The sequence below is a fragment of the Echeneis naucrates genome, chromosome 13, assembly GCF_900963305.1.
Source record: "Echeneis naucrates chromosome 13, fEcheNa1.1, whole genome shotgun sequence".
In the NCBI taxonomy this organism is placed as follows: domain Eukaryota; kingdom Metazoa; phylum Chordata; class Actinopteri; order Carangiformes; family Echeneidae; genus Echeneis; species Echeneis naucrates.
Window position 1 is genome coordinate 8772789 of NC_042523.1, and position 14660 is coordinate 8787448.

At 39.3% G+C, this 14660-nt stretch overlaps 1 protein-coding gene across 1 annotated transcript; it reads right to left on the reverse strand.

Annotated features, from left to right (window-relative positions):
- Positions 1 to 275: 275 nt before the first annotated feature.
- On the reverse strand, positions 276 to 14465 carry LOC115052821 (integrin-linked protein kinase). The gene is made up of 13 exons (XM_029517186.1): positions 14358 to 14465; positions 12816 to 13057; positions 6861 to 7026; positions 5665 to 5760; positions 5458 to 5554; positions 4960 to 5043; positions 4771 to 4856; positions 4553 to 4662; positions 4189 to 4316; positions 3889 to 4010; positions 3627 to 3726; positions 1907 to 2037; positions 276 to 1821 (listed from the first exon to the last, which is right to left on the reverse strand). Exons 2-13 carry the CDS (start codon positions 12902 to 12904, stop codon positions 1672 to 1674), a joined length of 1359 nt encoding a protein of 452 aa, XP_029373046.1. The 5' UTR covers positions 12905 to 13057; positions 14358 to 14465; the 3' UTR covers positions 276 to 1671.
- Between the last annotated feature and the right edge of the window lie 195 nt (positions 14466 to 14660).

The following is a 14660-nucleotide window of genomic DNA, read 5'->3' on the forward strand; positions in this document are numbered from 1 at the left end:
ATCCATTGTTGAAATTTCACTCACCACTAGCAAATTTCATTGTCCTTTGCTTTAGGGTTAATGAAGAAGCAGAAGCATATTTACATTTACTCACAGAGTTAGCTCACACAACAGTAATCTCGTTTGGAGCGCTACAACAGTGAAGAAAATATTGGGACTTAAATATTACTGACTTGAAACTCATATTGCTCTTAAATCTTAGTTTCATATTGCAGAAATTGTCTACACAACACACGTCACAACAATATACCACCCGATCATGCCCATATCCAACTCTAAATCCACACATTCAAGTTTCCCATAATTTTACTTTTTAATATACTTGTATATAAATACATACATTTGTATAAGTCATTCTTGAGTTTGGCTTCAATCTGTGATTCGGCATAAACAAGCAAGCTGGTGGAGGCACATAAACAATTAAGGTAGAAGAAAAAAACCCACAAGATCGATAGAAAGTCAGAAGTAACCTGAAGGCCTAAAAGAATAAAAACTGGTGAGAAAAAAAAAACAACAGGACAGTGCACAGGAAAGGTAGTCATCATGTTTGATGACAAATAGACAAAATACACCTGTACCTACGATACTCATGGATTAGACTGGGTTTTATCATTGCTGATACAATTATTCCCCATAAAAATAACACTTGAATGAACCTCAAAGACTTTCAGGCATCTTGAAACAGAGGCTGACAATACTCTTTGTTGAATTGCAGTTAGCAAAATTCAAAGCACAATAAAACTGCCAAGTTAAAATTTTGGAGGGAAAATGATGAAAATGAACTACATTACACTAGGATGTTTGAGTAAGTAATGATGTTATTACACTTCATAACAAGAAATAAGCAATCCTCAAATGTGTCTTGCATCTTCCCATAATTGCAATAATCAACGCCAAAATCTGTGCCACACTGGAGAAAAAACAATAATAGTAAAAAATGAAAAATAAACACAGTGTGGCCCATTTCATACAGGATTCAGTCAGGGAGAAAAGCTCAAGACAGCCGGAGATCTGCTCATCATTACACAGCCAAGCCGAATAGCACAGCTCTGATGCTGTGCACACTGTAACAGGCACCACTCATTCATATAGATTTTCTCAGTGATCTTAAATGCTTCATTTCAGACATTTGTCATGCTTGGCCAGTTACATACAGTTTGTGGCTGATCACAAACATGAAACTCTTCCTACAATACAAGCTTTGGGTTAATATGTTTTATTATAAAAGGTAGCAGTTACCTTATAGGTGACCTTTTAAAACTCCAATTTAAAATAAGGCCTTAATTCCAAATGAGGAATTTCTGCAAAATGGCATGCTGACCTCCAGAGGTTATTCTTTCATTTGAAGATTGTACTCAGTCCATATGATTACAGTTTTTAAGATCAGTCAAGATCAAGTTCCTGCACAGATCGTATTAGCGGATCAATGACAAAAATGAGGACACTAATAAAAACTTGAAATCACATTTAAAAAAACAAAACAAATAGAAATAGAAAAGTAGTCACGCTGCTGTATTCTCAGAAGCAGAAGCTACAGTGGCATTGTATGCAGAAGTAGAGTGAAGAGTTTAAGGCAATACTGGTAAGCACCACACAACCACATCAGAGTGACATCTGGGGCAAGATATCCAGTAATTGATCTTTCCAGTAGGGGCAGGCAGAAGACATTTTTCACTTGTCCTGCATTTTTTCTAGAATTGGTACAATCATGTCAAATTTAGGCCTCTTAGCTGGGTCTTCGTTCATGCAAATCTTCATGAGCTTGCAAATGTGAGGTGAGATGCCAGGAGGAATTGTGGGTCTCAAGCCCTCCAGGGCAACCTGAGGATACATACATTAGATACTGTCAAATCTCTGATAGATCAATTAAACCTTGTGCCAAGTGTCATCAGCAAGTCCTACCAACCTTCATGCCTATTTCCATGTTAGATAAGTCAGCAAAGGGAACTTCTCTGGTCACCAGCTCCCACAGCAGGATAGCAAAGCTCCACATGTCAGCTGATCGACGGTTTATATCCTCTGGCTTTTTCTGCAGGGCTGGGCATCACAAAAAGTAACACGGGAGGGTTACGTGAAGCAAAAACACTGACTTACACAACAGACAGGACTTTTATTTGAGCATAGTCGAGTATTTCAACAACACAGACAAAGATAAGTGCATGTAGGGTGTAATTAATGTGTGTAGTCAAATAGAGAGCTCTCATCATTTTCCATTGGTGGTCATCATCGCCACCCTCACAAGAATAATACTTCACATTTAACATTTGCTGCCAAAAAAAGGGCAATGTATTATTCATGAGGTCATTAAGAAATTCATTGATAACCATAGCCACTACAGTCCCAAAGGCCTGAATCTACTTGTTAAATGTTGCTATGGAAACTCCACCTCATAGCTGGAGATGCAAGGTGTTAAACTTTAATATGATGGAGGTCATTTCACAGTAACAGATGATTTAGAGATGAAAAGTGGTGACAGAAATGTGAGATCAGGCAAATGTAAATGGATAATTACACAACATAAATGATAAGGACATATGAAGATGCATAGACAGACATATTAGTGATTGATTAGTAACACCAATACTCTTATTCACTCTGCTTTCACTCCAGGTTTTCTTTTGCAAGTAAAAGTTATGTAACTGTTCCTTTTTTAACTTGATTGAGTGATCAAGTAATGCAACTGATAGATTTCCTGTTAACCCCTATCCAGAATACTGTAAAGACATAGTAGATGAATGGGAAAAATGTCTTTGTATTTTTCAAAAATACATTCTAAATGCATTTTGCTATATCAACTTTGATTGTTTTTATTTTATTTTTTCCCCTTGATAAATTTTGGGGCTAGCTCATACCCGGCCCCGGACAAGCAAATGAAGATGAATGAATGAATGAATGAATAGCTCATTCCTTACTTCTGACAAATCGGTATGAGGTCCCCCACAAACCCCACTGACCAGTGACTGGTGGTCACTGTAACAGATAACAAAACCAGCCGTTTCTTCCTCTCTGCTCTCCAAGGGAGAGTCTCTACCTGCTCTGCTCCAGCAGAGCAAACAGCACCAGGCCCACACTAATACTAGTTGGAACATCAGGTCTCTTCAGGCTTGACTGTTTCACTTCACACCTCCCGCATTAGCAATTATTTTTGATTCTTCTCATTGGTGCATTAAATGTAGAAGATGTTACAAACATGTCCTCACTGGAGATGAGGCCTATTAAGATTCTACACTAGAAACATATCTTCACATTTTTACCTTATAAACAGTGACACCCTGTGTGCTTCTCATGCAATTTCATGGCTCTCTGCTTCTATACCTAAAGGGTATGGAGTTTGTTTCTGATTGCAACATTTCTCCTGCATTCAATACCACCACAACCATTATGCTTCATGAGCTCCTCTCTAAAATTAAAACCCCAGTGCTGCAAACGTTCCCCGGATATTTTCTCCTTTCATAACCAGTTTATGTTTCCATCTTGCTCGGATTTCACTGTATCTCAAAGGGAAATCAGTTGTAGATTGCATTTGGTTCAGAGACAGTCTTGAGTTCCCTGCATCCATTTTTCATGCTCAAGCTTCTGTTGCTTCAGCTGTCACTTTGGATCTGTGCTGTAAAAGTGACACTTACCCTCAGGGGCTACCCATGCAGGAGAGTACATCCTGCCAGGACACTGGAAGGAGAACTTGACGTCTGCCATGCTGATTCTGGCTGTCATGTCTTCATCTATCTGTGAAAACAAGAAACATCAAGTGAGACGTCAATTTAAAGTGTGACAGACATCACTTTCTGCTTGTCTGTTTTTTTCTGGGGCAGCACAGTCTTTTTTACTTAGTCAATTATGTGCAACAATTAGGTTAAGGAGTGCTGTTGAATCACAACGTCTTCTTACCATAACACTCTTGCTGTTGAGATAGTGGCGAGGGATCATAGGTTCAAGTGTGTGTAAAAAAGCCATTCCACAAGCAATGTCCAGTGCAAACTTCACCGCTTGTGTCTGGTCCACCACAAAGTCTGACAGCAGGACAAGGACCAAATAATATTAGGTTTCAGCCATTTTGACTTTGCAACTGAACAAATGTCAATATCTGCTGTACAGAATGTGATAGCAACATTACGATTGATGCTGAAGTGCAAAACCACCAAAAGTGGTGACAAGTATGGACTTTGTGACCGGAGTGGAAGTACTCACTGGTGCCTTCATGCAGCACGTTGTAGAGGGAGCCATAAGGCATCCAGTGTGTGATGATGATGGGGTGAGGGGCGGGAGGAGACTGACATGCTCCCAACATGGGTAGGACATTTGGGTGGGAAAATATCCTGGGGTAGAACCCAAGAGGGAGGGACACAGGAGAGAGACAGACAAGGAGGCAGAACCCCAGAGGATTTGACATAAACAGACAGGCCATGTGAGATGAATAACCCCCCAAATCCAAAACAAAACAAAAAACAAAAACAATAAGGTTTGGCTCAGCACAATGCAAACAGACAAATAAGTGATGACAACAACAGCAGAGTGGCAGCAGAGGCTGTAAATAAGAGGATTAAATAATAACCTGAGTTTAGGGTACTCCTCATTGAAGTCTCTGCTTTTCCTTGTGGTCCAGTCACGAACCTTAAGGACCTTAACAACAATTTCGTTTCCCTGCCAGCGCCCTTGCCACAGCTGCAGTCAAGAAATATATACAGAACAGATGGAGTGACTGATATGTGTCTGATCAATAACAGCTTAGCATGAATATTAATAAGAATAGCAGTAATAGAAATGAAGTACCTCTCCTGATTGGTTCTCATTTATTTTAGCAAGCAAAGAAAGCTGTTTGTAGTCAATTCCTGCATGCTTATTCAATGTGCCATTACCTGAAAACACAAGATGAAAACAGTTTGAAGCTTAGACCAAAGACCAGTTATCCATGTCAAATTTGGCAAGGCACTGTATAGACACAGAAGCTATCGGACTCACGAGGTCGAGTTCTTGTGGTGCCTTTCCAGAACGAGTCTTTAAAGGGAATCTTGGTCAAGTTCTGACCCAGTTTCTCAGCATTTTCTGGGTATTAAAGAAATAATAATAATAAAAAAAATTACCACAGTGCAACAAAACAGAAACGTGACAACATGCAGTGCAGCCTACATCATGGGGGACCTTACCCACCCAGCTAATGGGCTGGTACACCCCTTCCCCTGCCAAGCAGTAAAACCAGAATAACTAGGCTCAATCTCAGCTTCTACCTTTGACCTTAGGCTAGTGAACTACATGCCTTTTGAATGCACTTCCACTTATTATTGGACTAATTACTATGGATTATTTTTGATTTATATCGTAAGTCTCCTGAGCAAAGCACAAATTTCATTTTGTGCAAACATGCAAATAAAAAAAAATCAACCTTAAAGGTTGAGCAGTTGGCAGTTAGATGCATTTAGACTGGTGGATTATAATTAGCTGTGTATTAGACTGGAATACCTCGTAGTAGTTCACGTAGGTGAGGTTTGGCTTTGTCCAGGGGAGTTTCCCCATATTTGTTACAGATGCTCACTAGAGCCCCATTAGTCACAAGGTCCTGTGAATGTAAAGAGTGGTTTCATTGGCATTTTATAATAGTTATCATGATGGACTCAGACACATCGATTAATAAAGCTCTCCTGAAACACCAGCAGGAGGTGCACTAACCTCAGCCACTTGGTCTTGGCCCCAGAAGCAGGCGTAATGCAGTGGTGTGTTCCCATGTTCGTTGGCTGCATTTGTGTCTGCTTTGCACTGGATCAGCTAAAAGAGGGAGAAACAAAGGATTATGTGCACAGCAGAGCTGGTCAGATCTTGTTTGGGCTGTATGCAGAGATGACTGTTAATACTGTCAAGAAACATAATGGGAGTGTGTCTTTCCTGTGAACACATACCAGAGGTATTGAGACATGACTAATATTAAACTCAATTGCATCCTGGCTGCAATTCTAAAGGAGACACCCTACAGCAGAAGCGCCACATTACGACTACAGCTCTGTGCACAACACTGACATATTGATTAACTTTGTATTTCTTCCTGACATGAATGACTTTCAACAGATACAATTATAGAACTATCAATTTTGTTACTATATCTTACCAACTAGAAGACTTTTACTGGCCAAACTGTACCTTGCATGCACAAAAGCAAAGTTGGGGATTACAAAGCTTTCAGCAAGTCATCAGATGTCTCCTAAAGGCGCATGGTGCAGTGCTGCAGGTTAGTCTTTTTTTATGCTGCATAGGAGCACGTGCAAATGCAAACTCTCACGATATGACAGCCGTAACAAGCTGCCTGTGCTGCAGGTATTGACTGTTCAAAAGTCATGCCTTTATACTGTTATTTATTGAACTTATTTTGTTGAAGCAAATGGTCCATCAGGCATAGATTCAACCAGCAGCTGATGTATTTTCCCCCTTGCCCAATTTGTTTTAGATAAAAATTTACAAGCGGCTAAATTGACTAAATTAGGGATTAATAAAGACAGGAAAATCCCTGTCTCTCTCACATCATACATTAGTTGTTCTATCCACACTAACTAACAGTAAGAAGGATTTATCGTAGTACATTTTCCCTCGACACTGACAAGACTGACAGCCCTGCCCCTAGTTTAAAATTGCTGATGTAGAACAGCAAGAACAGACAAACCTTTGTTTTTATAATTGCAGTTCTGATGATGACAATTTAGGTTTCATAATAGCCTTTTTCTATGAGTCAAACTTAAAGAGATAGAGCTACATTTTGTTCAAAAGATTTTTTCAACAACAACAACCAAAAAAAAAAAAAGAGACTTTCACTGTGAAGATAGTGGAGCCAGGAAAGAACAGTTTTTGCTGCACTGCAGTGTTTACATGAACCTCACCTTTCCCACAATGTCTCGATGGCCGTGGCTCGCCGCCAGGTGCAGAGGCGTGTCATCTCCACGGTTCATGACATTAATGCGGGCTCCTCTCATAATGAGCATGTCCACCACGCTGGAGCGGCCTTCTCTACATGCCCAGTGGAGAGGGCTGAAGCCGTGGTCATCTCTACAAGGAGAGAGAATCATTAACATTCAGAACAGGCCTTCAGCATAGGAGAGACTCGGGATGACTGCAGAAGAGACAGAAAAGTTACTAAGTATGACTCAAAGGAGAAGAAAGTACACCAGAAATTAATCTTCCAAATGATGTCAATTTAGTTTTTCCCTACAATCAGCTTGGTGGTGAAAAAGGCAAAAGGTCACGTGGTACAGAGAGAGAGATTTTTGGAGCACATATGTTTTGCTTTAACAAATCAAAATATAATTTTTCACAAAAAAAAAAAAAAAAACAACAAGGGTGCATTCCTTCGTTTTCTGATTGATTGTAAAGTAAATGCAACCTTTGCAACAAAACAGACATTGCAGCTTTTTGTATAACCAAGAACAAAGTTGGCCATTTCATAGTCAGTCATTTCATAATGCAAGATCCTTTCCAATATCTACCCACAGACCACAGGTTTTTATTTCTGATGACAAACAAATAATGCATCAACAGGGCACAGTGGAGTGCCACCAATTTTCTGTCACTTCAGCAGTTCACAGTATATTAGGCCTATCTGAAATTAAAGCAGTTGATTTGACTCCTAGAGCAAAACCCCCCCCCCCCCCCAACTCACTTAAATTTTCATTTTGGCAGTCGAACACACTGTAACCTCCTGAGAAGTGTTTATACTTTTTCTTTTCCCTCATTACAATACACCACTTCAGCATTAAGCTGTTTTAGGCAATTTATTGCAGTAGTTCCCCCACTGAGCCGTGACAGCACTATATGAGGAATTGAATTTTCTCAATCAAGAAAGGAAGTTGATGCAACTCAAGACATTGGCTGAAAGGCCCCTGGCACTCATTGTTCATTCGTGTCTCAGTGACAATGGCAACTACACATGTAGAACAGAAGTCTTGATTCCATGAAAAGTGAACAATGGTGTATCTCCTTCATGAGAAGGACATAAAGACAGAAAGATCAGAAGTCAGAAGTCAGAAGTCAGGAAAAAGAAAGAAAGAAAAACAGTAGACTGGCTGTTTACTGGAGTCCTTCTAAAGGGCCACGGAGACTTCAGCACACGCATACACTCCAGCTGCTGTGTGTGATCCCGTCATCATTCATTTATCTACCCTTTCTGCCTGGCTGTGGTCATGTTTTCCTGTCATACAAAGTTTCCTCTCTCTGCAGAGTCTTTCCTCTCCCTTCTCTTCTCATTCAGCTCGATCCTCATTGTTTGAGCTGGACAAAAACAGTTGGACTGTGTTACTGATATACACCACTAGCCATGCACTTTACTTCTCCATATGCTTCCCTGTTTGTGCCAGGGCTCTGCATAAAGCTATGCCCTTATTCTGAAATTATAAGCAGACGAACAGCATAATGATGCAATTTGAGAACTGAGAGACTATTCTGGATCTGCAGGAATTTCAACCCTCTACTCCACACCACCATCAATTCACTCACTTGTATTCATACTACATGCAGAGTTCAGAGTCCCACAGAGACTCTCAGTCCCACAACACACATCTATCTGTCCATCTGAATGGCCTGCTGCAGTCACACCAAATTTTCCCCCAGTGTAATTTCCTCTCAGTGGAAGAGGCCAAATTCTAAAAACTAATTAGCCCTGGCTTTTGAGAGAAAAACTCCTTACAGGCTCACATCTATAATGTTATAGGTTCACTCTGCTAAGCTTAAATGGGTTTCCAGGAGGAGGTGGATTCATGACAAACTTCATGGCTGTATGCTTTAGAGACAAGAGCTGAAATATAACCCTTCTGATTTCATAACTAGATCTAACAAAACAAATTGATCAGTAATATGCTAATCTGCTGCTACAGCCTTTAAAACGATTACGTCTTATCAATGACCACTTGTCTCTGGTTCCAGCTTCTCCAAAGATGTGTGAAGTGAAAATGCTGCTTCTTCTTCTGAATGACTGAGTTTCACTGCATTGGCTGGTCAAAATGAGACATCTGAAGATGTCATTATCTGGCAAAACTGAGCACTTGAGCCAGTAAAATAGTAATGGCCATATAAAACATATTGTTTAAGTAATTATGTGTATTCATGTGCAATAGACGAGTTTTACAGGGTGCAATGAAATAATAATAATAGTTTTCCTACAAAAATAATATTACATTTATGCTAAACTAGTCTCCCTGGTTGAAAAATAAAATGACATGGCTTAATATAAATAAGAAGTGTACTTTTGTGGTGACATATGGGGATCAGCCCTCTGGTGTCTGTGGGTGTTTTGTTTTTTTTTTTGTTCATGTTTTTTTTCCCTGGGATGGAGTTTCCCTGTAAGCCAGCTTCATCCACACAAACCAAAGGCAACTGAGCGCCAGGGTTTTCTTCCGCTCACCCCCTCCATTCTGTCTGTGGTAATTTATTTCAGGCTCTTCCACCTGCCAGCAGAGCTCAGTTTAGCAGACAGAAAAGCCCAAGGAAGCGCCCCTGTCTGCACTGTGTGTCTCTGTGTCTGCCCCAACCTCACCGCCAGGTCATATAACAAACCTCAGCTGAGGGAGAGCAAATTCAGATCTAAATAAAGGAGAAGAGGGCAGAATTTGTATGTGAGCCTGTCACTTCTCCTACTAGATTGAAGTGGCTGATGCAACAGTGTTTTTATCAAATGCTTAAAATTTCTTTTCAGTCAATGACATTAATTCATGATCATCAAGAACATAGAGTACATGAGAGGAGTAAGCAGCAGCTTCAACTACTGTACCATATTACAGATAGACAGTAAAAAAAAAAAAAAAAAAAAAAAACACAGTTATTACATTTGACATACATCACTGAAATATGTCCAAAAATCTAAGTTTTTTGCATTGTTGTTTGTTTTTTATGTTGCTGGACCACTGACCTAAAATCCTAAAATGTTCTATTAGGCAACAAATACAGCCCAGCTGTGACATTTGTAAAGGTAAAAAGATTAAAGGTTTGATGTTGTTGCAATTCAAATTTCAAAATTAATCTGCTCTAATCCATCAGTTACTGTGTCTCTTGAAGTCAGTTCTTTTATGAGACTTGTAGAAATATATAATAAAGACCTGCAAATGGAAACTTAATATTGATGCATCTACAATAATGCACAATGTTTAAAACTGTATTAAAATTGCTGTCACCAACAATCATGAGTGAAAAGTTAAGTGTTCTGCTTGAATTGTGATTCACACATGTACAGGGCCTCTTTTGGATGTCGGGTTAGGTGAGGTGGATACACAACACAGGCAACCATCAAAACCACAATTACACATTCTTAGGCCAAAGAAAACAAAAGTTTGTTATGTATAATCAAAAGTACCAAATATCCTCTAAATTTAGACAGCTCAAATGGGGTGATTTGCTGCTTTACTTGGTGATATGATACTAAAATATATTTTCTTTTGGTTTGGCTTTAAGCTCTGACAAGTCTGAAAACATCATCTGCAGCAGATATTTGACTTTTTTTCACCATCATCTTAGAGTTTATGGAAGTAATTTTAGTATTATATTTATTTTGTTATTATCACAAGGAATCAATTCATGGATTATTAGTATAATTCCACTTTATTCCAATTTCTTCTGGTTGGATGTATGCAACTTATCTTACTTCAGTGAACCTAAATGGTTTTTTGTATTACTTGTATGAACTTTATTTTTGAATGAAATAATGAGCTTTCAATGGATCAAAAATCTATAAATAATGACATTACAACAAAAAAATCCATTATTTAAGAAAATAACAGATTCATGTGAATGGACATACATGTTGATTGGATCCAAAACTAAATAATTAACTGTTTCAACTTAACTTAGCACAACTTAACTCAGCACAAAAACATAAATGTATTGGAGCGATAGAATAAAACATACGTTGATGACACAGATAGTGACTAGAGTGTTTATAGTGGAAAGAATATAAAACTTAGTGATTAACTCTGAAATTTTGAGGGCAAATTGTAGAGTAGGACTATCTAATACCCCAGGGAGATGAATACCAGGAAAATCGGTGGAGGAGGGGAAGGTGATGTGCTATGCTTTGGCTTCCTATGCATTCCTCTTTGGTGGGGAAAAAAAGTCACAATTTAGCCACACACACACACACACACACACAAAGATACTCCTGTCATACATAACTATTCCAGTCCTGCCCACAACAATAATCCCCTCCCCCCTCTCTCTCTCAGTTTTGGTAGGTGGTAGACTGTTCCCTTAAGGCCTGAGTGTTATTCCTTGTAAGGAGATTCAGCATTCCACTACTACTACTATGGGAGTTTCATCAGCGTAAACACGCCGTCAATGAGCAGCACAGAATACCTATAACAAGGTTCTGATAGGCTGCAATTTTATTGGAATAAAGAAAGGGAAGAACTCACGCTAAAAGGAAATGAAAAGACAAGAATAAATGTGTGTGTCCAGACTGGGGTTGATATATCAACCAGAAAGGGGAACTTGACATTCAATTCACTAATGGACGAGTCAGGTAGACATGCAAGTTGAATCCACACTGACTTACTGTGATCAAACAGCCAGAGAGAAAAAAAGAAAGAAACCCGACTTGTCCTGCACACATTTAATTAATGCATTCTACGTGCAATTGCACTATTTTTCAATAGATGAAAGAATGTGATAAAGGTAACAGTTTTGAAAAGCTTCCTCAGCAAGAACACAACACTGCTTTAATTGACAACTGACCAAAATGAAAATGTTTATCTAAAAGCACATCTGTGCTTGTACAACTTCAGAATAGCACACTTTCATGTTCTATCTTAAATCAATGGTTTCGACTAAATTGCAAGTCAAAGACTAATTTCTCACTATTTGTAAGTGGGTTGCTCTGTTAAATTTTGCAACAGCAATCAGAGTCAACCAAAAAGGATTTCCATATTTAGAGTGCTTTAGTCAGTGGTGAAGACAATTCAACTGTGCTATTCCTTCCTTCCACCAAAACTTGACTAAAACAATGAATAAACAAAAGAAGCTCCAGGATATACACAATTATCATGATCAAATTGATTACTTCATTCCGTCTTCGCTTGCTTTGAAAACAAAAACTAGCGGTCTACAGCCAGAGAAGTCCAAAAGGCAATCTTCTTGTGTGGCCATCAGAGTTAGACTGGTGAGTCAGCGGAGAATACAAAAGAAACTCAGGATTGACTGTTTATCTCTAATTATCAGACTTATCATGCTAAAGCCTTCAGGTCTGTCTACATCTAAATCTTGCATTTCTTCTATTTATTTTTATAAAGCCTTAACTTGCAGCAACAACAAAAAGCGTAACTAACTCTATGATCACTGCGTGTTTCCTGTTCAGCATCGTGCCTCTGATTTATTCCACTGGCATTCCAGGCATAAACATGTGCCCTCAAGGAAATGGGTTCAATCCAGGGCCACAATGTCACTGGGGACTAAAAAGGCGGGCTCTCAGTCTGTACGATGGAACATTTTTGGTAAGCATTGGCACTGCAGTGTAAGTTTTACTGCCTTGGGATTCTGACTCCTGCACCATCGACTCAGGGTGCAGAAGTCGTGTGTGGCAAAGCACAACAGTGCAAAAGTAAATGGCTAAAAATTGGGAAAAGATCATGTGTAAACAGTAGCGTCTCTTAGACAGTACTCACTTTCAGATGACAGTTTTCTTCCTATAGATATTTTCTTTGAATCTTCATTTAAGCACATCCTTAACAACAAGAGCTAGTTTGACATGACCTCATATTCAGGTGAACTGCATGGTATTTCCTGATTAAAATTGGATTTACAAATTCTGGATAACATTGAAACTGATGGGAAAATGCATGGACATATAAACCTTAGCTCACCCTTGGTTGAGGTCATTCTCTGTATTGTCCAACCATAAGCGAACTGCGACTGCATTGCCTTCTCGGCACTGCGTAAAGATGTCATCCATTTTGGTTGAAGGGTTCTTCTCTTCGGGTGTACCAGTTGATGCAGAACTTGACTGGAACAGTTGAAATAGGTGGCCTGAGGGGTTCAGGCCAGCATCAGCCCCTCATCTGGGATACAGAGGGAAACAAAGACGCTCAACAGCACTCTAACAATCCTGAAAAAGGGAAAGGACAAACAGGGATGTCACACTCACAAAAACTTTGAATACTTTTCATTAACATCTTTTTTCCCAGCCAGGTATCAGTTCATGACTCCAACACCAATTCTGTTTTAAAAAATTAAAAACGAAAAAGTCAACAGAGAAGGAAACTTCCTATTGAGTAATAATGGCATCCACTTTTGTAGTTTTGGGTGGATGTGCTGATGAGAGCACTGTGACTCACAGAACTTGGCCATGGCTATCACCATGCACCCTGATGGATAAATATTTGCATCCAGTGAGTTGTTCATTTCCCAGCTTCCCTGTTTGAATTTCTGCATAAAAAAATTAAAATAAAAACTGTTGTTTGAATGATCAACTTGTGTAGTTTGATCAACCATAAATCATTTATACCATGTATCCCCCAAAAACATTCCCCAGTAACAAACATTTATTGGTATTCATGTGGTATTAACAAGAAATACTTAAAATAATGACATTTTGTGACATTTTCTGGGAATTTATTGAACACATAATTCAGAAAAAACTGAAGAAGTTAGTTGATGTAGGATAATGGTAATTTAAATTTCTAATTGATAATCAAGTAATAATAATAATAATAATAATAATAATAATAATAATAATACATTTGATAAACGCATTGGTTAAACACAGAGTGACTGACCACAGCCTATGTATATTTAAACAAAAAAAACAAAAGAGTAGGAAGGTAATTTGAACCTTAGTCACAACATCAATTAATGAAAGAATTGATCTCAAATGTTTGAATAAGCCTGAAAGTCACATTGAAAATGTTATAATATATAATATAAATCGGAGCGAGAGGTCAGCTTCACACAACAGTAATCTACCTTTAAACGGAGTGGGATTTTCAGTGTGACTTTGTTTTTTCATTCATTGTCCATCGGGCTGACATGAGCACAGTGGACTCTGTTTATCAGCAACACTGAGCAGCAGCCGGACTAGCTGCGCTGCTACCGGGCTAACACAGAGGGACCAGCCGGTTCAGGGTCAGCCGGCTCTCCCTTCATCACCAGGCGGCACCACACTGCGTTTTTCGTGGCAGTGAATAAAATAGAGATGACTCTGTTAGCTCCATAAATACACCAGCATCCCCTGGTTCCCTGAAGCAGGGAGCCGGGGGCAGGGGGCTTGCTAACAGGCTAACAAACTAACCTGACGCCGCCGACCGTCCCGCTCTTTAACCACGAATGACTGAGGGAAACGCCCGAAATCCATTATTTTCAGGGTTTAAGCAGGTCAAATTTAAATAAAAAAAACACTTTAGACTCACCAGATATGTCCGCCTGTTCCGGGGTAATGCAGCGTTATTAGCAGCGTTGGGTTATCTCCAGCGGCGGAGGGGGGGTGGGCGTCCACACCCTCACTGAGAGAGGAGGAAGTGGACGGCTCGACCCCTTCAGGCTGCGGCGAAAAATGCAGGAAATATCAAAACTCACAGCCTCGGGTCATGTTTATTTATCATTACGGTCATTGTTTTTTATTGATTCAATCAGATATAAATTCCTTATAGCAACCAAAAATTGATTTCTCTGTCATTTATACAACTTATCCTGACGTTTAGGCAAAATGGATA